General features: G+C 38.7%; 3 protein-coding genes across 16 annotated transcripts in view; 2 read left to right on the top strand and 1 right to left on the bottom strand.

Moving 5' to 3' along the window:
• ACSM3 (acyl-CoA synthetase medium chain family member 3) overlaps window positions 1-10,949 on the top strand; it is a 50,752-nt gene extending 39,803 nt beyond the window's left edge. For all 4 annotated transcript variants that reach the window (XM_081819899.1, XM_081819895.1, XM_081819897.1 and 1 more), the window contains 5 exons: window positions 4,850-4,951; window positions 6,517-6,644; window positions 6,749-6,848; window positions 9,360-9,483; window positions 9,872-10,949. In XM_081819899.1, coding sequence (XP_081676025.1) covers window positions 4,850-4,951; window positions 6,517-6,644; window positions 6,749-6,848; window positions 9,360-9,483; window positions 9,872-9,954 — 537 coding nt within the window. In that variant the 3' untranslated portion in view covers window positions 9,955-10,949. The remainder of the gene's footprint in view (window positions 1-4,849; window positions 4,952-6,516; window positions 6,645-6,748; window positions 6,849-9,359; window positions 9,484-9,871) is intronic.
• A 14-nt stretch (window positions 10,950-10,963) lies between these two features.
• ERI2 (ERI1 exoribonuclease family member 2) lies at window positions 10,964-18,237 on the bottom strand. 2 transcript variants are annotated; one of them, XM_006746071.3, is made up of 9 exons: window positions 18,058-18,237; window positions 16,724-16,791; window positions 16,554-16,637; window positions 15,903-16,030; window positions 15,047-15,203; window positions 14,000-14,100; window positions 13,424-13,505; window positions 12,760-12,848; window positions 10,964-12,556 (listed from the first exon to the last, which is right to left on the bottom strand). In XM_006746071.3, exons 1-9 carry the CDS (start codon window positions 18,078-18,080, stop codon window positions 11,249-11,251), a joined length of 2,040 nt encoding a protein of 679 aa, XP_006746134.1. In that variant the 5' UTR covers window positions 18,081-18,237; the 3' UTR covers window positions 10,964-11,248. The 2 variants fall into 2 exon arrangements, with proteins under 2 accessions (XP_006746134.1, XP_030872603.1); XM_031016743.2 differs by having other exon boundaries at window positions 16,554-16,632; window positions 18,058-18,076.
• Window positions 17,730-22,740, top strand: part of REXO5 (RNA exonuclease 5) — a 66,710-nt gene continuing 61,699 nt past the window's right edge. For 6 of the 10 annotated variants that reach the window (XM_081819892.1, XM_081819886.1, XM_081819894.1 and 3 more), the window contains exons 1-2: window positions 17,730-18,140; window positions 18,588-18,729. In XM_081819892.1, the coding sequence (XP_081676018.1) occupies window positions 17,962-18,140; window positions 18,588-18,729 (321 nt within the window). In that variant the 5' untranslated portion in view covers window positions 17,730-17,961. Of the gene's footprint in view, window positions 18,141-18,264; window positions 18,403-18,587; window positions 18,730-22,740 lie in introns of those variants that run through there. The other 4 variants (XM_081819891.1, XM_081819888.1, XM_081819889.1 and 1 more) reach the window with 4 other exon arrangements.

The raw sequence follows: 22,740 nt of genomic DNA, 5'->3' as shown, positions 1-22,740 counted from the left end.
ATATCATGTTACTTCTATGATATCTTAATCTCCATGTAATGGAAATGGATTAGAGACATTACTTTAATGGTCTCTCTCTCTCTCTTTTTTTTTTTTGCAAAGCAGTTTTTTGTGCCAGTTCTAGGCATTTTATAAATATTAAGCTATTTGATTCCCAGAAAGAACCTATGAGAGACATGACATACCAATATAAGAACTATTTTACAATGGCTGAAGGTAAGTAGGAGATAGAGGCTTCTAGTTTAGAATAAGTAAATTACAAAGATAAAAGATACAGCATAGGGAATATAGTCAATGGTATTGTAATAGTATTGTATGGTGACAGAGGGTAGCTACACTTGTGGTAAGCATAACATAATATATAAACTTGTCGAATCACTATGTTGTACACCTGAAACTAATATAATATTGTAGGTCAACTGCACTTCAATAAAAAATAAAAAACAACCATTTTATAGATGAGGCACAGAGAGGGAAGGAATTTACCAGAGGTCACACAGCTAGGAGCTACTAATGCTGGGATTCAATCCCAAGCAATCTGGTTCCAATATCTGTATTCTTTTTTTTTTTTTTAAAGATTTATTTATTTATTTGAGAGAGTGAGAATGAGAGAGAGAGAGAGAGTACATGATGGGGGGAGGGTTAGAGGGAGAAGCAGGCTCCTCGCTGAGCAGGGAGCCCGATGCAGGACTTGATCCAGGGACTCCAGGATCATGACCTGAGGCAGTCGCTTAACCAACTGAGCCACCCAGGCGCCCCAATATCTGTATTCTTAACCACAATACCACACTGCCCTTTCTGATAAGGGAGGTCAAGACCTTCTAAGGGGTTCAAGTAGGCCAAAGGAAGCTACAGTTTACAGTAGCTGAAGTATTTTTCTCCTTCCCCAGCCCTGCCTGGCCATTTCCTGGCTCTCTATAACCATGGCCATTATTACCACCTGATCCCTAGGGAGCATCCTATTATCCCGTCTGTACACTTTGTACAGCGTTAGAATTGTTCTCTGGTCAGTACACCCAAAGCTAGGTATAGCCAAAGGAACTTACACTGATACATAAGAGAAAACCATAGCATAGCAACAAAAACACAAAATGGATGAATTTACAGAATGGAGCGCTCAAAACCAAACCTAAATGAGGGGTAATTATAGACGAAATCAATCTTCCCAAGCTTTTCTGATCATAAGGATTACATGGACACTTGTTAAAAAATACTAATTTCCAGGCCCCTTCTAGGTAGGACCCTGAAATCTGTGTTTTAAACAAGCATCCCAGTTCTTATGATCAGGTAAGTTTGAGAAAGTTTGAGTAAGTTTGAAATGGATTGCTGATGTCAGTTTATAGAATAAGCCAGATCTGGGTTCTTTCCCTCGCTTTAACTTCACTGAGAACCTTGTCTAAAGATAGGCTTGCCTGGTGGTTCAGGTCTGGCTCTGAGTTTCATGAGTTGAGGGTCTTTGGCTGAGTGTCTCTGGGGAAGTTATTAAAATCTCAGTTTCCTGATTTGTAAAATGGGGACTAGGATGACCAACTTGTCCCAGTTTGCCTGGGACTTACTTGGTTTTAGCATGTAAAGTCATACATCCCAGGGACACTCTCCTGCCTCTGTCCTGGGCAAACCAAGATGGTTGGTTGCCCTAATAATAACAGAACTGCTATCATAGGTTTCTTGTGAGGATTAAATGAGATGATATCTCTAAAGAGCATAACAAAGTGCTTCACACATAATAAAGGTCCGAAAGATAGGTGCCATTATTATCATTCATCTCTCCCTTGCATTCCCTTCCTTTGAAAAGTTTTTCTAAGAAGCGATGGTAGGGGAGCCCTGGTTACATTCTGTAAACAGGATTAACAATAGTTCATTGGTTTATAGCCTGCCTTAGGTTGGAAAAAGAAATATTGGTAATTAAGCATTATCATGTCTGCATTATAAATAATCAAGTTGGCATTTCAAAAAGCTGTGTTCCTTTCTTCCCTCTTAACCACAATTCCCAATATGCATTGCTGTGAAGGTCTCACAGGTGCAGCTGTACTCACAGCGATCCAACAGCAATGTATCACCACTACCCCACTAATTCAAGCCCAGTGGTTTTTCTGGAGCAACTACATTTGAATGCAGAAAGGGTATGGCCAAAAGGAGAACTGCTCTGTCATGCGTTCCCAGTCAGCATTATTACCTTCATTTTTTCCCAATTTTTAATTACAATAAAACACATAAAATGGACCATCTTGTTTTTTATTTTTAAAGATTTTATTTATTTATTTATTTGACAGAGAGAGACACAGAGAGAGAGGGAACACAAGCAGAGTGGGTGGGAGAGGGAGAAGCAGGCTTCCCGCTGAGCGGGGAGCCTGATGCGGGGCTCGATCCCAGGACCCTGGGATCACGACCGGAGCCAAAGGCAGACGCTTAATGACTGAGCCACCCAGGTGCCCCAAAATGGACCATCTTGACCATTTTTAAGTGCATAGTTCAGTGGTATTAAACATGTTCATAATATTGTGCAACTATTACCACGATCCATCTCCATAACTCTTTTCATCTTGTAAAACTATATCTATCTATTAAACAGTAACTTCCCATTCCCCAATGCCCCCAGCCCTGGCAACCACCATTCTACTTTCTACTTCTGTGACTACTATTTATAGTACCTCATATTAAGTGGAATCAGTGTTTGTCTTTTTGTGACTGGCTAATTACACTTAGCATAATGTCCTCAAGTTTCATCCCTGTAGCATGTGTCAGAATTTTCTTCCTTTTTTAAGACTGAATAATATCCCGTTGTATGGATATAACACATTTTGCTTTTCCATTCATTTGTCGTCAGTGGGTGCTTGGGTTCTTTCCACATTTTAGCTATTGTGAATAGTGCTGTGATCAACATGAGTATACAAATACCACTTCAAGACCATGCTTTTAATTCTTTTGGGTACATACCCAGAAGTAGAAATGCTGGATCATATGGTAATTGTTTTTAATTTTTTGAGGAATTGCCATACTGTTTTCCACAGTGGCTGTACCATTTTACATTCCCACAACAGTGCACAAGGGTTCCAGTTTTTCCACATCCCCGCGAACACTTGTTTTCTGTGTTTTTGATAGCAGCTATCCTAGTGGATGTGAAGTGATGTCTCTTGGTAGTTTTGATTTGCATTTCCCTAAGGTAAGCTACCTTCATTTTTAACTTTTTCCCAAGGGCTCTTATTACTGCTCTTGTTACCTAGCGAAGAGCATCTGCAATGACAGCGTGGCATCTGGGGATGTGCTCCAATGAGCTAGATACCGGATTCTTGCAACTTCAAAGCCCAAAGCCCATAATTTTCATGTTTAAAGATTTTTTTTTTTTTTAAAGATTTTATTTATTTGCGAGAGAGAGAATGAGAGACAGAGAGCATGAGAGGGAGGAGGGTCAGAGGGAGAAGCAGACTCCCTGCTGAGCAGGGAGCCCGACGTGGGACTCGATCCTGGGACTCCGGGATCATGACCTGAGCCGAAGGCAGTCGCTTAACCAACTGAGCCACCCAGGCGCCCTCATGTTTAAAGATTTTTAAGGCCACTTGAATAATAAGGAATGTGATTCTCTCCAGAAATAAGACATTTTGCCTCTTCCCATCTATTAAAGAGTAGTCTAAGTATCTGGAACTCTTAAAACATCTCCTTTCCTTCAGTAATTCCTTGATACTGGAGCCAAATGTTTAGACGACTGTGTGGGAATTTATATTTTTTTATTTACAAGAACTTAAAAGTAAGATTTTACATTTAGAATTCTTCTGCCTTTCAAGTTTCTCTTTGGGGACACAGCCCATTTCCATCAGGAAAGTGCCAAATAAGTATTATACCTTTATTTTCCACACAAGCCACATCTTAGGTTTGAAGGCTCTTGGTGGGTGTATATATAAGAAAGTAGAGAGTTCATATTTAAAGATAGCTAAAAGTTACTTAAGGCAAAATCTGGTACATGAGTTAAGTAACCAGCCTGAAAAATGTTAATCTGGGTTTTTAAAAATTGAATTGAACTCCATGGAGAGATTCTACAGAGAAGTGTAGTGATGAAAAGGGCAGGATCTGGAGTGTGATTGTTGAGATTTGAATTCCAGTTCCGTCATATACTGTGTTGCTTAAACTCTGCACCTCAGTTTCCTCATAGGTAAAATGAGCGTAGTAATAGTGCTAACCAGATAGAACTGTTGTAAGGACTAAAGAAAACAATACATGTGAAGTACTTAGAGCTGTAGAATTTATTACTTGGAATGTAGTCAGGGCCTATGAAATGCTAGCTACTGTTAGGTACTTCACTGTTAGGTACTTTGGAGGAACCAGGAGGACTGGGAAAAAGATAAGAAAGCAAGGCTTCTGGCATACTCACCAGTGTCTCAACCAGAAAACATTCTCCTTTCCCTGCTTACTTATATGGGGCTCCTGAAGTAAGGTTTTATTTGTTCCACAGTTAATCAAAGTTTGAAAACCAGTAATGAAATATTTACTTGAGAGTAAAAGATAACCAAGACATCGCAAATGATGAAAGGTTGTAAAACAGTATACTATAAAGTGATCCTATTTTTTCCTATGTCTATGTTGTCTTAAAAAAATCACCAAAAATGCGATTATTGCTAAATAGAATTAAAGATGATTTTTATTCTTCACATTTTTCTAACTTGCACTTTATCATATATTTTGCACTAAGAATTTAAATAAACACATTTCTCTTGGGAATTTAAAGTATACTTAATTTTTTTTTGAAGTCTGCATTCTTAAATGGCAAAATACAAAACAAAACATGCAAAGTAAAATTTTAACATGTATCTTTACATAAAAATTTCCTTAAATAAATTGTTCTATTTTATCCTAGATTTTAGATGTAAATGGCAATGTTCTACCTCCTGGACAAGAAGGAGATATTGGCATTCAAGTTCTACCTAAACGACCATTTGGCCTTTTTGCTCATTATATAGTAAGAGACTTATTAAATACATCTTATTTCCTATTTATTTCTCAAAAGTGCTTGGTAACTATCCCCGTTTGCCACAAAACACACCTAGGATAGGTGCTTGGACTTTTCTTGAGAGAGATTCATTGTCCTGAATAGTAATCCCTCAGATAGGAAACTGAAGAAACACCCAAATGCTTGTTCTCCTGAGGCTAGATCACTGCTCCAGGCTCATAAAGTAAGAGAAGGGAGCCCTAGAAAGACAGCCCTTTTTGTATACACTGATCCTATACATGATAAAACAGCACCTAATCATTTTCCTGAAATTTGATTAGTGGTCTGCCTTCTTGAGTGAGAGGGATAGAAAATGGTGCAGAGAGATTAAGAAATATCTTTCACTAGAGGCCTTCCAAGCTCCCTACTGTTTGCAAACCAAGTATACAAATAAGTGAAATTTACATTGATATAATCAAAGGTCCAGGTTCTACTTGTCAGTGAAATTTTTTTATTTTTATTTTACTTTTTAAAAGATTTTATTTATTTGACAGAGATAGAAAGAGCACAAGCAGGGGGAGCGGCAGGCAAAGGCAGAGGGAGAAGCGGGCCCCCCGCTGAGCAAGGAGCTCCATGTGGGGCTTGATTCCAGGATCCTGGGATCCTGACTTGAGCCGAAGAAAGACACTTAACCCACTGAGCCACCCAGGCATCCCTACTTGTCAGTGAATTTTACATAATGTAACAATACTTCCTTTTTCTTCCTGCCAAAGTTACAGAACCAGTTCTCTGTTTTTGTGTAAAATGAAACAAAATAAAAAAACAAAGTTTATTCTTTATTAGGTGCTGGTGCTTTCTTTGAACTCTGAGTATTCACCTCTCTCTTTTCCTGCCAGTGCTAGGTATTAACCACCGAAAAGACTTAATTATCCCACACCTTGGATGTCTGAACTCCTGCAGTATTTAGTGATCCATCAAAGAAAATTCTCAGGGGGATGCCTGGTGGCTCAGTCGGTTAAGCATCCAACTCTTGGTTTCCCCTGGCGTTGTGATCTCAGGGTCGTGGGATTGAGCCCTACATCAGGCTCTGCATTCCACGTGAGGTCTGCTTGAGATTCTTTCCCTCTCCCTCTGCCTCTCACCCACTCCCAGTCTTTCTCTCTCTCCCTCTCAAATTTTAAACATCTTTAAAAAAGAAAAGAAGGGGCACTTGGGTGGCTCTGTCAGCTAAGCATCTGCCTTTGGCTCAGGTCATGATCCCAGGGTCTGCTTCTCCCTCTCCGTCTGCCTCTCTCCCCGTTCATGCTCTCCCCCTCGCACTCTCCTTCTCTCTCAAAATGAATAAATAAAATCTTTAAAAAAGAAAAGAAAATTCTCAGAATGGCAGCATGTCTAGTCTTTATAACTGTAGTTTACCTTTCTTTGACTAGACTAGTTCAATGCTGGAATTTCATCCTTATTTCATGTGCTGGCTTCTCTTCATTCCAAGGCTTCTCAAAGAAACCACTTTTTTTCCCTCTTGAGCATTTAAAAATCCAACCAAACAGAAGAATCACATTCACAGTAATACTAACAAAATGCTATTTGTTTCACAGGATAATCCTACAAAAACAGCTTCAACACTACGAGGCAATTTCTACATCACTGGGGACAGGGGCTATATGGATGAAGATGGCTATTTCTGGTTTGTTGCAAGATCAGATGATATCATATTATCCTCTGGGTAATTTTTCATCTGTATAATGTCTACATTAATTGATCATTGGTGTTCTGGAATGGACCTGCTGCTCACCTTTATGAATTCCTGTCATATGTTTTATTTCTCAGTTACAGAATTGGACCATTTGAGGTAGAAAGTGCCCTGATTGAACATCCTGCAGTTGTAGAGGCAGCTGTTGTCAGCAGCCCAGACCCCATCAGGGGAGAGGTAAAAAAAAAAAAAGGATTCATCTCCACTTTATAATTTGTTGGCAGTCTAACATATACTTTTCAACAGTTCATTGAAACAGAATTACCCAAATGATACATTCACTAACTGCAAGTCAGATAGTCATTAGTAAATATGCTAGTCAGAAAAAACTGCTAAGAATAAGACTGAAAATATACAGAAGGAATTTGAATCCTTTCCATAGAGGGATGGTGTGAATGTCAACAACCCAGGGTCACAGCAAGATAGGATGGCAGATGTCAGCTAGATAGGATTAAGTTATTACCCAGGTCTGGAAATCAACATGGTCTCTAGTGTAGCTGAGGAGGATAGGCAAGCATCAAATATCAGGGGTGGAAGGAAGGTCAGAGATAGCAACTGAGGCAACCGGAAGTAGGCTGGCTACGTAGGCAAGTGGAAAGTGGAAGATTCAGGAAATAAGCTGTGAATAAGACAGTCCTAAAAACTCATCCCCCCCCCTTTTTTTTAAAGTAAGCTCTATGCCCAACAAGGGGCTTGAACTCATGACCCCGAGATCAAGAGTAACATGCACCCTTGAAAGCTCATTCTTATTGGGGCTGATCAGAGGGTAGTTTGGGTTTAAAGGTTCCATGCTACTCTTCAGGTCCCCTTTGCCAAGCAGAGCCTCCAATATTCCAGATAGATGAGAGCAGGGAATTGATTCTGTGATTACTGAAGTTTATCCTTTCACTCTGAACTCCACTGGTAGGATCACAATGTTCCTTGGAATTTGAAGGCCATAAGGCACTACTGGACCTATGCAATGACGGAAAGGTTCTATATCTGCACCATTTGATACAATACACACGGCTATAAAGCACTTGAGAATGTGGTTGGTGTGACTGAGAAAATGTTTATTTCATTTTAAATTTAATTAGTTACATGTGGCTAGTGGCTACCAAATGGTACAATTATAGACTCATAAAAATGCAAAATTTTGCAGAGAATTTTAGAGAAACTTTGAAGCGGACTTAAGGATTTTAGTTAAAAAAAAATCCTATTTTTCTAATACTACTACAACTAATACCTAATATTTCTAAGGACTTATTCTGATGTTCCAGGTATTACAAGCCCTACACAGGGCCTGTATATGTTAACCTATTTAATCTTCACAACCTCTCTTTTTGGAGAAGGAAACAGGCACAGAGAGGTATCCTAACATTCCCAAGATTACACAATAAAGTGTGATTTGAACCCAGGCCGTCTGACTTTAGAGTTCATACTCTTAATCATGTTAGGGTGCTCCATATTAATTTACGATCTTCTGCAATGGTTTATAAAGATTTTTATAGGGGCACCTGGGTGGCTCAGACAGTTGAGCATCTAATTCTTGATTTCAAGTCAGGTCATGATCTCAGGGTCATGAGCTCAAGCTCTGAGTCAGGCTCTGCACTCAGCATGGAGGTCTGCTTGAGATTCTCTCCCTCTGCCCTTCCTCCAACTGCTGCGTGCATGTGTGTGCTCTCTCTCTCTCTCTAAAATAAATAAATAAATCTTAAAAAAAAACTTTTATAGAGTAGACCTTATCCAAGGTGCAGAAGTCATCAATATGCAAATCAGTAATTATAAACATTAGTTCTTAAAATAAGCTGCCCCTGAATGATTCACTTATAGCAAGGTTAAATTTTTTTAATTCATAAAAATGTTGATAAAGCAGAAGAGCCAGTATAAACACAAAAATTTTATGAAATATCAAAAAATGGATATGATAAAATGGATAAATAGTCCAAAAACTCTGGGCAGGGCAGGATTTTCCAAAACATTTCAAGGAAGAGTGAACTTTGAAAACAGGATTTGTGAGTATAAAGTGATAAAGTCTTCCCTGTCTTCTGACAATTAGAGAGCAAGGACCACCACCATTTTCTAATCTTGTTCCTCAGGGTCAGGTAAATTGGTCAGAGTAATAGCAAAATGGCTGTTGGAATCTTCACAGCCTTATATCAACATAAGTATCTCTGGAATGAAGAGTGCACAGCCTCAATGAACTGTTCCTTCAATAAGGATATAGCAAACTCGGTGTGAATACTCTTTATAAGGGCCACACTGAGGGTGGGGAACTAGGCTAGATCAGGCTAAGATGTTACCCAAGAGGCTGTGCTTAGTGCATTGTCGAGTTTCTAAAAGGAAGGTTTTTTTTCTAAAAGGAAATTTTCTTGAAGGAGATAAGAGATGAGGCAAGAAGTCAAGAGGAAAGACAGCTCAGAAACAGAAGCAGGTCAGAAAGCAGAGTTCAAGATGTAGTTAGATGAGAAAGTTCTAGTTCATTAAGATCATTAACAAAGCAGGGCTCCCAGAAACTCTCTTGTATTAGAAGAGGAGTTATGGGACTCAACTGGCTGACTTAAGAGCACAGACCTGGGACCAAACCCTATGAAGCCTTCTGGTCCACCCCAGCAGGCATTAGAGTCCCAGTTAGAAAAAGTAAACAAGACACGCTAAAACATAAAAATATACAACTCATCTTCCTGGTGTTTCAAATATTTTTTTCAGGTAGTAAAGGCTTTTATTGTTCTGACCCCTGAATACAAGTCACATGATCAAGAACAACTAAAAAAGGAGATTCAAGAGCATGTAAAAAAAACTACAGCACCTTACAAATATCCCAGAAAGGTAGGTATTCTAATTATGGTGACAATTTGCTTAGTGTTCTGACAAATTTCAGCTGTTTGTTTATTTTTTTAATGAACATTCTCCTCAAACATGCTACACCAAATATTCCAAACTGAACTAATGACATGGATTAAGAATCAGAATCTTTGAGATTAAAATGAAACTCTTGACATAATTTGCAGGGTCAGTTGGCTCACTGGACTAGTAATAAATACTAAATATCAAGCAACATCTCCTCAACAATACCCCTCTCCCTTTTTGGTTGTTACCAAAACCCACCCAGATGGGTATCCTAATTCTTTTACCTAGAGATAATAAAACTGGTATACAACTGACTTTGTATAAAGATGAAAACTTCTGGGCTAATTTTTTCCCTTACTACCAACAGGTAGAATTTGTTCAAGAGCTGCCAAAGACTATCAGTGGGAAGATAAAAAGAAATGAACTGAGGAAGAAAGAATGGGAAACAATTTAAATCCATTCTATTATTTATCACAGTATCTATAAAACAAAGACTCTGTCCAAACCACAAGAGTATAGAGGTGATTAAAAATGTGATAATATACTTACAAATTGTTGATTTAAAATATCTTGTGGTTGGAGCACCTGGCTAGCTCAGTCAGTAGAGCATGCAACTCTTGATCTCAGGGTTCTAAGTTTGAGCCCCACATAGGGTGCAGAGATTACTTAAAAAAATAAAATCTTTTAAAAAAGCAAAATAAAATATTTTGTGGGTATAACATCAGAGGCTGAATTCTGAAATAAAATATTTAGTAAATTCCTCCGCATTAGTGTCAATGTTATTATGATTTTGGTAATATAAAAAGAATGCCATCAAGTGCTGAGAAATTTTTAAACATAGTATCTGAACCAAATTTCTGACCTGTTTGTTTTCAAATTCTAGTTGAATAATTCCTCTGATATGTTGATATACAAATCAGAACAAATCTTCAAGTTTTGAAATAAAACTAAACAACTTATTATAAAAGTTTTTAGAAAAATAAAAATCTCAGTTAGAAGATATCATAATTCTTAAAGTCTAAATATCTACCTGAAAACAGGCTAGGGATTTTTATTAGTCACATTTTTATTCAAGTAATTTAAAAATAGTTTAAACTCATTTCAAGGTCTAACGAAAAGAAGAACATCATACTACGGTTGCTTGTATCTAATCAAATGCAGTATACAAAATATTTAATTTGTGGCTCTTCAAAAAAGTATGATAAATTTGGCAAGTGTTAAGATACGACATAAAAGGGTGCCTGGGTGGCTCAGTTGGTTAAGCGACTGCCTTCGGCTCAGGTCATGATCCTGGAGTCCTGGGATCGAGTCCCACATCGGGCTCCCTGCTCAGCGGGCAGTCTGCTTCTCCCCCTGACCCTCCCCACTCTCATGCTCTATCTCATTCTCTCTCTCAAATAAATAAATAAAATCTTTAAAAAAAAAAAAAGATACGACATAAAAATAAAACAGTGTTACAACTATTATCAGAATACTCATGATGTTTGGAAATTCAAGGAACAATCAGGATTCATACATGAATAGAAGACAAATGTCAGATAACCGATGAATGAAATTAGAAGACTGTGAAATTGACTTTTTCTCTATTTTCAGTGTGTGTGTGTGTGTGTGTTTAATAGCCCCAATACAGTCTACAGAACTCATATATGCTAAGTCCCCATAACTTGTAGCCCTATACACTTTTTTCTCTTTATCACACAAAAAGTCGTATTAAAGTAAAAACATAGTTTAGATGTAGAGAAAGTTTATCAATTCCTCATTGAAGGTCTGAGTCTCAATGAATTTTTAGTAGAAAAATTTACATTTCTGTCACAAATACGGCTTATTTCTGGGGAACTAAAAGTGAGTCCCCCTGGGGAATGAGACAGAACTCTGCTGTTGGCTCTCTCCTTTTGAAGTGTTTGTTCCCATTTGAAATAACCACAACATTTTCTGTTTTCTTGGTATTTCCCAATTGGGCAACAGTAGAAGACTTTTCCATGGTTTGGTCCATTATTAGAAACAACAAGTCTCTTAGATCTTCGGCCACACTTGCATAAAGGAGGTGTCATTTTCCCACTCTTCCAAGGCTCTTGTAGGTTAACTGTAGAAGCTAAGATAGAGGGGAGGACCTTCTGGGAACAACTTCTCACTGGGGAGCCATCAGATGATGTAGGCTTTTCTTCATGAACAGTGAGGGTCTGTTTTTTTGCTGGTGGGACAGATAGAGGACTGGATAGATTCCTTTTAGTACCACCTAAAATGAGGGGGTATTTCCCCAAAACTGAAGGATGAGACATAGTGGCATTAACACTGTTGAAGCTACTTGATTTGCATTCAGGTAATTTAAAGTCAGAAACATCTGAATCTGGATCTTTGGCTTCTTTCACATGATAAATAGTAGTATGTGGACTCTTATATACAACAGACTTCGAGGTCCCAGATTTTTGAGGAGTTTCTTCTGTGCCTTCTTTCAAAACCATTAATCTTTCTATAGAATTAAATGAGGTATCTAAGTTTGAGTCACTAATGGAAGGTATACAATCTATACTTTGCTCAGGCTGAGATGCTGGCAGTAAAGCTACATCCTCCCAATCAGCCAACATAGGTAAACAATCAAGAGCAGAACTCATTTCCGTATCAGAAACATGATGAACAGATGAAATGGTAGTTGATACAAGTACCAATTCTGAACCAATTGATGAAGACTTAGATTTGGTATTAAATGCAAGGTGTTCGTTTCTTATGTGCTTCTGCATAGGTGTGTTCAAGCTGGCAGATGGCAACTGCTCCAGAGAGGTAGAGGACTTTGTATTAAAAAGAGATAAATAGCTTTTGCCATTATGAAGACCTGCTTTTATATTGCTCTTTAGCTGGAACTGATCCTGTTGTACCTTTATAGGAGAATTCACACCACCTGACCTCATGTGAACTTTTTCATGAGAATTTACTATATTTTTAGGCTCCCTATCATCTATACTCAGACCCTGAATGCTACTGTTGCAGGAGGATCTTTCTTCAACTTGATTCGTATTCAAATTTCTGGCGAAAACGCTGGAATTCTTCTTAGTGGGGACCTATGATTCCACAGACAAATCCAATAGCTTTAGAAACTATGCATTTGTAATCTCTTTAGTACACATTATATTATTTGACAAAAAAGAAAAATGTCATCATTCACTGATTTATCAATGATTTCCACACATGATATCTGTATTTCAATGAATGTATTATTTCTGGAGTTTGAGATGACAGAATAAAGAGGCAAGACACCACTAACCTTGTTCAAGGACCTTGTAATTTTCATTAAGCAACCATCCCTGATCATTTTCCAAGCAAGTAGGGCAGTATTCCGAGAATCATCCAACCCTGAGGAAATAGATATCAAACACTGAGTTTAGTAATACCATTGTAAAGAAATACAGCAAAAATAAGAAATCACAATTAATATTGGAACATACTACTAGTTTTATGATCATCTACTCATTTTAATCATGATAAATTGGACTAGCAAATGCTGTGACAACCTTACCAACAAAAGACAAGATCTCCCACATTTAGAGGAGATAAAAATTTGTACAGTTCACAAAAATGTAAGCAACATTCTGTAGGGACCATACTTTGTGAGTAATCTAATGGTCTTGTTCAGTTTTTTCACTAATTCACTGTGTTGTCTGGGCATTTGTTTAATCTCCATTTGATTTAGCTAATTTTCATTCTTTTTAGCAACTAGAAAGCCACTAGATGGCAGTCTTTATCTTACACTACTTTATGGTAGTATAATTTGAAAGTCCGAAATCTTTGAATTGTATAGATTAGGAACTTTTTTTAGCCTGAAAGGATATTCCTTATTAATGACATCACCAAAAACATGAGATTCATATGAAAGACCTTCTAGAAATAAGATGACTTACATAATAAAATTATTTTCAATTTATACTAACCAGAATGTTCTCGTCCTAAGAATTCTATTCCCACTTCCTGCAGGGCACCACTTAGTCCTTTTGGTTTTCTTCTATAGAAAATCTAACCAAATAAAAGAAACATCCAAAAAAAGGTTACTATTAGAAAGGCTATGTATTAACCACTTACTTTTCATAATTTTTATTTCTATTAGATTTGGAATGTCCTTATTTTGTTGTCATTTGTACATACTTTAAGAAACCTATTTATGGGGGCGCCTGGGTGGCTCAGTCGTTAAGCATCTGCCTTCGGCTCAGGTCATGATCCCAGGGTCCTGGGATCGAGCCCCGCATCCGGCTCCCTGCTCCACGGGAAGCCTGCTTCTCCCTCTCCCACTCCCCCTGCTTGTGTTCCTGCTCTCGCTATCTCTCTCTCTGTCAAATAAATAAATAAAAATCTTTAAAAAAAAAAAATGTTAAAAAAAAAAAAAGAAACGTATTTATGTGAAAGTTTAAAAAAAATATTTTATTTATAGTAACCTATACCCATGTATGGGATGAAGTTTCATCATTTTTCAATAGAAGGAAAGTGACCATGCCCCCATCTTTGACCCTTACCTTGTAAGTTACTCTGAGATCAATCCAAGAATTTAAGAATGCAGGTTTTAACAGCTGTTTTCTTTTACACTCATACTCCAGGCAAACCCCCAAGTCCCAGTCTGCATTAAGTATGTTAAAATAGAACAAATTCAATGATGCCAGTAGTTTTTACTCATGCTATCATTTATAAATAAAAGGCTCAAATATTATATAAAATAAGATTTAGAAAGACATAATATATAGTATATAAATTTATATAAATATGTATTATTTATATATATTATATATATTTTATATATAATAGTATACAGTATACTATCATTACATACTATATACCAAAGTGTAATATGTACTAGAGAATATAAAGTATACTGTATATACTATAACAATATACTATATAAAACAAAATAGGATTTAATTGCTATTAATATCTAACAATTATTCACTTTATATAATTTACTATTAAGAAATTAGGTTGGTAACTAAGTTTCAAAATGATTTCTTAAATACCCAATTAAACACACTGAGTATTTCAGAAAGAAGAGTAAGGTGTCAAGTTACAAGGCCTACAAGGAGGTTATCTGCTTTCAACATTCTAGAAAATACTAATGTAATTGAGAAACCAGACATCTTATAGAAACCTAAAACCAAAAATATGACTATTGATGGCACAGCATTGCTATCAATGACTTTTAATGGCCCCTTTTTTCCTAGTGTGAAAGTATAAAGCAAAGAATGTGAGTTGAATGAAGACTCTTTTTATTCAAGGTTATAGAAAGTAGCATAAAAGTTTTCACTAAATCATCTTTGCCTGGAGCCAAAAGAACAGGGAGGTACAATCTAGAAAGATTCTTAAAGTTAAGTCTTAAAAAATTTTAAAGTATTCCAGAATGGTAAAATTTGAAAAATATGAATAAATTTACTTTCCTTGGTTAACATCTGTTTGGCACTGAGATTTCTTTTTGAGGTCTAAGAGGTTAACAAGTACAATTCTTACTATAGATAACGAATTACATAGTGGTTATCCTACTTATTTATGATTGATAGATATAACTTATTTTTTACCTGACCAAGTAACAAATGCACATAATTTTACTTTGGAATTAGGCAGATCTGAAATCCCAGCAGCAAAAATAATTTTCTTCTGTTGTTGAATCTTCTGAATCCATTTACAGAACTGAGATAAGCAAATCCTCAGAGGGACTCCTTCATCAACTTGAGCCTGAGTAAAGTCACAAAATCTAAACTGAACAATCGAATTCTGTAATTATTGAACACATCATTAGCACATAATTAAGCGCTATAGGGGGATGTAAAAAAGAAGAGGTTCTGTGCGCCTGGGTGGCTCAGTTGGTTAAGTGTCTGCCTTGGGCACAGGTCATAATCTCAGGATCATGGGATCAAGTCTCACATCAGGCTCCCTGCTCCACAGGAAGTCTGCTTCTCCCTCTGCCGCCCCTCTCCCCACTCGTTCTCTCTTGACGCAAATAAATAAAATCTTAAAAAAAAAAAAAAGAGGTTCTGACTGCCAGAGTTTATTTAGTGAAAAAGATGCTAAAACACATGGAAGAGAGATGATATAATGATTAGAACTCTGCGAGACAAGAAAAATTAGGTTGCTCTACCTAAAATCACACAGAAATATAGTAATTAAATCCTGACTGACAGAAATTTGATGTCACTTAATTTCCGTAAGTTTGATATTCATTTTTACAACACTATTCTAATTTTTAAAAATTCCAACAGAGTTCTGGAGGGAACATTATTTCTAACAGTACATAAATCTAGTTCCGAATGGTATATACTTTTTATTTTCGTTTAAAAACTGATTTCTGAATTTTAATATTTGCATCATACTTTCTTGTTCCTTTTTGGGGAGGGGCAGGGTGAGAAGAGAGGTAGGGAAAAGAGAAGGGCATACCTGTTTTATGCCTGTCAGTTCCATGCAAAATTCAGAAAGAATTGGATGTTCTTGAGGCTGAACGTAAGCATGGAACTCAGATTCAATCTCTCCAGTTGATGTATTCAGCAATACTGCTGGAAATTCAACTACATGAGAGAATCATCAATTGACACTTGAATACATAATTGTTGAATTAATGCTGTAATCACTCTAAATTAAACATATTTTACCATCATATATCATTATTAGACAATCATTATTTCAGTAAAAGCATATTAAAATGACCAAAGCAGTGTGGTAGAACAGTTATAATAAAATTGTGCCAAAGAATAAGTCAGAATATTAAAGTTATGAGTGTATCTATTTAAACTCTTGAATATATTTCCACAATTAAATATGAAGACCATATGTAAGTTAAAATGTACTCCTTTTTGCAAAGGTAGTTTTTCAGTTCCTATGCAACTGAGATTTTGTATGGAATTCTAAAATAATTATTTTATATGATGATACTTTTAGATGTTAGATGTTTGTTCTTTTCTTGTCAAGTCAGGTTTTATAGTAAACTACCAATTCATAGGGCATCTTGTTTTCTTTTAACTGTTGACTAGTTTCTATCTATTAAAGTGACTCCTCTAGGGCTAGCTTTGACCACTGGCAGTCCAGACTTACTTATTTCTTGGCTCTGGTGGCGTTTCCCATCATTCCAACATGTTGACTCAAAATCAATGACAATTAAGTAGTCAAACAACTGCTCTGCAAAACAAAGGGTGTCCTTATGCTTTATCAGTGTTAAAAGTGCAAGGGATACAAAATGTAAAGAAATGAAGCATGCTACTTACTAGATTTGCTTCTTCCTAGATTTCCACTTGCTGGTACAACTGACTTTCTTCTAATTAATCCAAGCTGCCTAAAAAAGTAAAACAACCCAGTATGTTCAACAAACTCACACTCCTGTTCGAATATGCTAACAAACTAATGGTATAACCCTCATTATTAATGGGACAGGAAATTGAACTAGACTTTGAGAGCAAAAGACCCTGGTTCTTATACTGACTGCCACCCTCTCTTTTAAGTCATTTCACCTGCATGTGCCTCAAAGGTCATATTTGCAAACTTAGACTAATTCTTTCTGCTTCCCTTATTTTACAGTAAATACTGAGGAACTTGGGTGATTGCAGAGGTAAAGATGCATTTAAAAGCTTATTTTTGCCTTTGCATTTTTCAAGCCCTTGCTATGTGCACAGCACGGCTCTAAGGAGATAGGGCAGATCCAGTCTTCCAGGAGCTCAAAATACAGCTGGGTAAAAAACCTAGACATCCATGGTAAACTAGTGGAAGGTAATATATGACAAAGGCAATACCTGAGTTCACAGAAAGGTATGAGCTTACTGAAGTGTTAAGTAAGACAACTACTTCGAAGAACAGGTCGAGTTTAACTAAGCAGACACTTCCTGTTGTCGTTTTTTGTTTAAGACGTGATGGGAAGCGCAAGGAGTTGGGAATAATTGCGAATATTTATTTGATTTCTTACTACACAGCAGGCACTGAACTCTGGTGATCTCACTTAATCCTCAACAACTGTACGAGGTAGTCACTTTTGCTATCTCTATTTTATGGGTGAGAAAACGGATTCAGTAATTTGCCAAGGAACACAGATTTGGTATGTGAACCCAGGATCGTCCAACTCTGAAGCCCATGCTATTTACTAATACATTACAATACATTACAACAGTGCTTCTAGAAATCAGAAATGTGCACAGCGTGACCAGGAATCAGGGAGAAAGCCACAATAAATCAAATGACGAATTAAACGGATCACTAGGAAGTGGTGGGGTGAACAGCTTGACGGGTGACGTGGGGGCTGCCTGAGACCTCGGAACGGCCTACCAGGCGCTGTCACGTCCATTCGTTTCCCGAGGCCTACAATGGGCTGACAGTGGCTCAAGGCCACACAGTCCGAACCCCGGTTCTTCCAACCTCGCGCAGAGGGCGGCCTGAGGCTCGAGACCGAGATGCAAGCAGAGACCTTTCAGTCCGGGCCAGACAGTGCGGGTCGGAGACCCCGGGGCTGCAGAGAATGAAGGCTGATACCGCGGATGCCCACTGCCCAGACCTGCTGCAGACGCCAGCACCCGACCAGGAGCCACCCCCAGGCCAGAAACCCCCCCCTTACCGCGCAAGCCTCTTGGTCGCCATTCCCGGCACTCCTTACTCCTCCCAGCCCAACTGCGGGAAGTTGTTAACCCCCCACTTCCGGTCCGTTCAAACCCCTGGCGCGTCGGAGGAGGCGGTTGTGGCCGCGGCTCTGGCTGCGACTGAGGCGGCGGCGGCTGCGGGTTGGGCTGTCTGCCGGCTCTTCTTCGGTGTTTTCGGGGCTTGGGGGCGCGGGGAGTGTTTTTTGGCGGGGAAGTCGCTTGGCAGCAACTTTCTCTTTTTCAACGGGCGGAGGCGCCTTTGCGCCGTTGGGGAACCGTTTCGAATTCGGCCTCCGGCGCGGACGGTAAAACCGTTGGTCTCGGTGCGGTTTTCTCCGCTGCGCAACAGGGAGGATAGTTGGCGCCCTCGCTTTTCCGGGAGGGTTGGGAGGGCTCCGTACACTGAATTGAGGAGAGGATCTGAGGGAGCCTGTAGGCCGTGGAGGCCTCACCTGCTCCCCCGTCAGGAGGCGGCGTTTCCTCAGCTCTCGCCGGTGTTTCTTCACAGCCTCATGGATCCCGAGAGGGAGAGGACCGGGAGGCACCTCAAGAAGGGCAGAAAGAGGAGGCGGGCCGCGAACACGCTGGTCGGGGCGGCTGAGGCGATGAGAGCCCGTTGGACCCTGGAGGAGAGGCAGCCTGAGGCCAAGGTGAGTAACGGGGAGCCCGAGTGGGCGGTTAGAAGCCCGAGGAGGTTAGGAGCTGCCAAGCCCTCGCCCCAGCCGCCTTCGGGGCCCTTCCTGCCCTGGACGCTGCGGGTCAGCCTCATCCACCCACTGGCCTTTCGGAATCCCGCTTTCCAGTCTGTAAAATGGGAAAGCTGATAATGGTTTTTAAAAACTAGTGTGGTGCCTGGGACCCAAAAAGAATGTTCACTCAACAGATAGTTTATTGAGTCTTCCGTGTGCCAGGATTTGTCTAGGTTCCGGGAATATCCCAGTGCACGAACCCAAAATTCCTTGCCGTCGTGCAGTTTACATGGCACGCCAGTAGGGGAATAATAAGGCTGATGAGCATCCCTGCTGTGTATTGAGAACTAAATATACGTGGTCCATCCCTTCAGTCATCAGATTTCTGTTGTCTGCCATGTGCTGGGCACTGCCCTAGGCACTGGGGGAACATCAGTGAATAAACAGAGGTGACTACTTCGTTCTAGTGGAAAGAGACCGAAGACAAACAATAGGTAGAAATGATAACCCGGTTTCCCCCACTATCCGAAAGCAGAGCGGTCCTGTGAAATCTTTCTAAGTTGAAATGGTGTAAAGCAAAGAAGCATTTATTAATTTATGCGGGGGGGCTGGGAACTGGAACGTTTCCAGACTCCCAAAATAACCTCTGTTAAGTTTGCTGATGTCTCAAGACAGATCTTGCTAACTGATGCACAAAATCAAGATAAAGCGCAGATGCTCACAGACAATTCAAAGCTATGAGGGCTTCATGCTAAGTGTAGTTCTTGGGGAAGGAGCTTCGCTGTGCCACTCTGCTTGGGGTGTGCTGCCTTTATAACTGGCTTGTTGTGAAACAAATGCTGAAGGTAAAAAGTGTAAACAGGTACAGTGCTAATAGGTCTGTTGTAAAAGGGAAGTGGCAGAACACAAGCTTTCAGAAAGCAGGGGATACCTGTAGGATGTAAAATGGGAAATAGTGCTATGAAAACATTTTTTATTTAAAAGGGATTCTTTTTTCTGCCTATCAAATTGGCAAAACAACTTTTTAAAGGTTAATATGGTGAAAAGTATAAGGAAATAGACAATCTCATCACTCTTTTATTTTGAAACAATCTCAAACTTAAAGAAAAGTTGCAAGAACAGTATGAAAAACGACCCCAGTCAGCATTTGAAAGTGATTGCTAACAATGCTCCATGACCATCCACCCGTATTTTAGTATTTCCTGTAAACAGTCCTACATAACCACAGTGCAACCATCAAAATTAAAAATAACATGGATATATTGCTACCATCTTATCTTCAGACCCCATTCAAGTTCCTCAGTTGTTCCAGTAATATCCTTTTTAGCAATAAGATCCAGTCTAGAATCATGTGTTACATTTAGTTGTCATGTCTCCTTCAATCTGTACAGTTCTTTAGTCTTTTCCTTGACATCTGTGGCCTTACTACTCTTGAAGAATCCTGAACCAGTTATTTTGTAGAATGTCTCATGTTAGATTTGTGTGTTTCCTCATCGATTAGTTTTGGGTTATACATGTTTGGCAGGAATATCACAGAAGTGAACTCTTTTCTCTTGTATTTTATTAGGTTGTACATGATTTTGATTTGTTCCATTCTTGTTTTTCTCTAATTTTGTGGAGAGATGCTTCCTTGTTAAACTTGTAATTCATTTTTTTATTAGTATGAACTCATTGCCTATTTCATTCAATGGGTTATAATCCATTACTATATTTTGATGCTCAAAATATCCCATATTTGAGCGTTAAGCTAGCTTCTGTGTTCTTTGGACCTCATAATTCTTCGAGCATTTCCTTATTTTTTTGGCACAAAAAGATGTTCCAGGCTCATCTGTGCTTTTCCTGCCCCAGCCCTGGAATCAGTAATTTTTTTCTGGGGTGCTTGGTTCTAAATGACATTTAGAAACTCAAGGTTCTGGGTATTAGATGTGCTCAGTGCTATCAGGATGTCAATACTCCCAAAAGAGAGCTAGGAAATATGTATTTATATATCCATATACCCATATACACACATATACATGTTTACCTTTAAATATTTTTCTATCCATACATACTAAAATCTCTACCTGCAGTCTGTTTCCACAAGGTTCATTCTTGCTTTCTCTCTTCATGTTTATAATTTCCTTCTCTATTCAGTGAGAAACCTGATTTGTCATTATTTTCAGTATATTTGACCAGTTCCCCATGCTGCACCGCCCCACACTCCCACACCCTCTTCACCTTGCTTGGGCTCTGTCACCCTGCACCATGTACCAGGCCACCCTCCTGTGTGAATTACTGTGACAGGCTACTATCCTTATCCTTCATACAGGGACACCCTTACCCTGTTCAGGCTCTGAATCTTGTGGCAGGCCACTTTTGTCCCTCAATATTGATGCCCTCCTTGCCTTAAATACTTTCTGACATCTGACACCAGCCCTCACTGCTCTCCACTTCCCTCTACATGGATGCCTTCATACTGCTCAGGCTTTGACACCCCACAATGAGCCATCCTTCTGCATGTATGCCCTCCCTAAGGGTATTTTCCTACCCTTAGTCTTAGCTCTCTCCCCTATAGCATGCCCTCCCCGCCCTCCACTTAGGCTTTGACCTCCACTTGGCAACCATGTTTACTCACTGCCACATAGACCCCTACCTACCTCACTCAGTCTCACCTTATCAATCTTATAATTTTGACTGGTAAATATAAATTGGTATATTCTTTCAGGAGTTAATAGTACTTGTCAGAATTAAATAGTTGACCCTTGAACAACATGGGGGATTGGTGTGCCAAACCACCATTTACCCTCCCTGCCCTGTGCAGTCCAAAATCCTTATATAACTTTTGACTCCCCCAAAACTTAACTACTTAAAGCCAGAAACCTTACCAATAACATTGGTAGCCAGTTGACCAGAAACCTTAATGATAACATAAACAGTTGGTTAACACATACTTTGTAAATTACATGGATTATATACTGTATTCTTACAATAAAGTAAGCCAGAGAAGATGTTACTAAGAAAAGCATAAAGAAGAGAATACATTTATGATACTAAACTATATTTACCAGAAATGAACCACATATAAGTGGATCTGCACAGTTTAAACGTGTGTTGTTCAAGGGTCAACTCTAGGTGCTTATTTTGACCAGGAACTTATCCGGAGAATTTATCCAGGTACACGGGGATGTTTGAAAGGATGCTCATAACAATAAAAAAAATTAAAAAAAAAAAAAAAAGATGCTCATATTATTTATAATATTAAAAAAGTGTCATCAATAGGGAATTTTTTCATATATGTTGTAAGTGTTCAGATAAATTTAGAGAATGGACTACTAAAATTGGTATTTGATACATTTAACTGATACAGAAAGGTATTTACTGATTTTTGGGGAGAGGGAGGGTTGCAGAGTTGGTTACCAAACAGAACATATACTCATCCTTTAGGGGGAGTATAATATAGAGATGAAGAATTAGGGCTTTTTTAGGAGGGAGAAGCTTTAGTGAACTCCCTGTTTCCCCAGAATAATGTCAGACTCCTTAGCTTAGACTACATTGACCTATGACCTGACTCCCTCTTTTCTCTGTTCTCAAATCTCCACTGCTCTGCAACATGCCATTTTGGTTCTAGCCAAACAAAATTACGTGTTTAGACACAACATTCCCCCCCATCTGAGTGACAAATTATTTTCAAGACAGTTCCAGTATTTTCAGTATCAGTCAAGTTATCCCCCAAACTCTCTAACCCCCAAGGCAGTTAGCCTCTTTGCTCCTACACCTTTATAATAGCACTTACCCACATTGTATTGGAATTAGCTATTTCTGCATTTTTTTTTCTCCTTAGTAGAATGAACTTGAGAGCATGAATCATGTTTTATTCATTTTACTATCCCTAGCAAGTAACCAAGTATCTGTAGTAAGGTTCTGTATCAATGTTTATTAAATATTGTATTAATAATGTCATATCACAGGTTGTTGTTTTAGATCTTCATTTCC

This window comes from Leptonychotes weddellii, chromosome 5, assembly GCF_054177405.1.
Source record: "Leptonychotes weddellii isolate Sample4059 chromosome 5, ASM5417740v2, whole genome shotgun sequence".
Taxonomy (NCBI): Eukaryota; Metazoa; Chordata; class Mammalia; order Carnivora; family Phocidae; genus Leptonychotes; species Leptonychotes weddellii.
The sequence above is the reverse complement of the archived record's forward strand: the minus strand, read 5'-3'. Positions and strand labels throughout refer to the sequence as shown.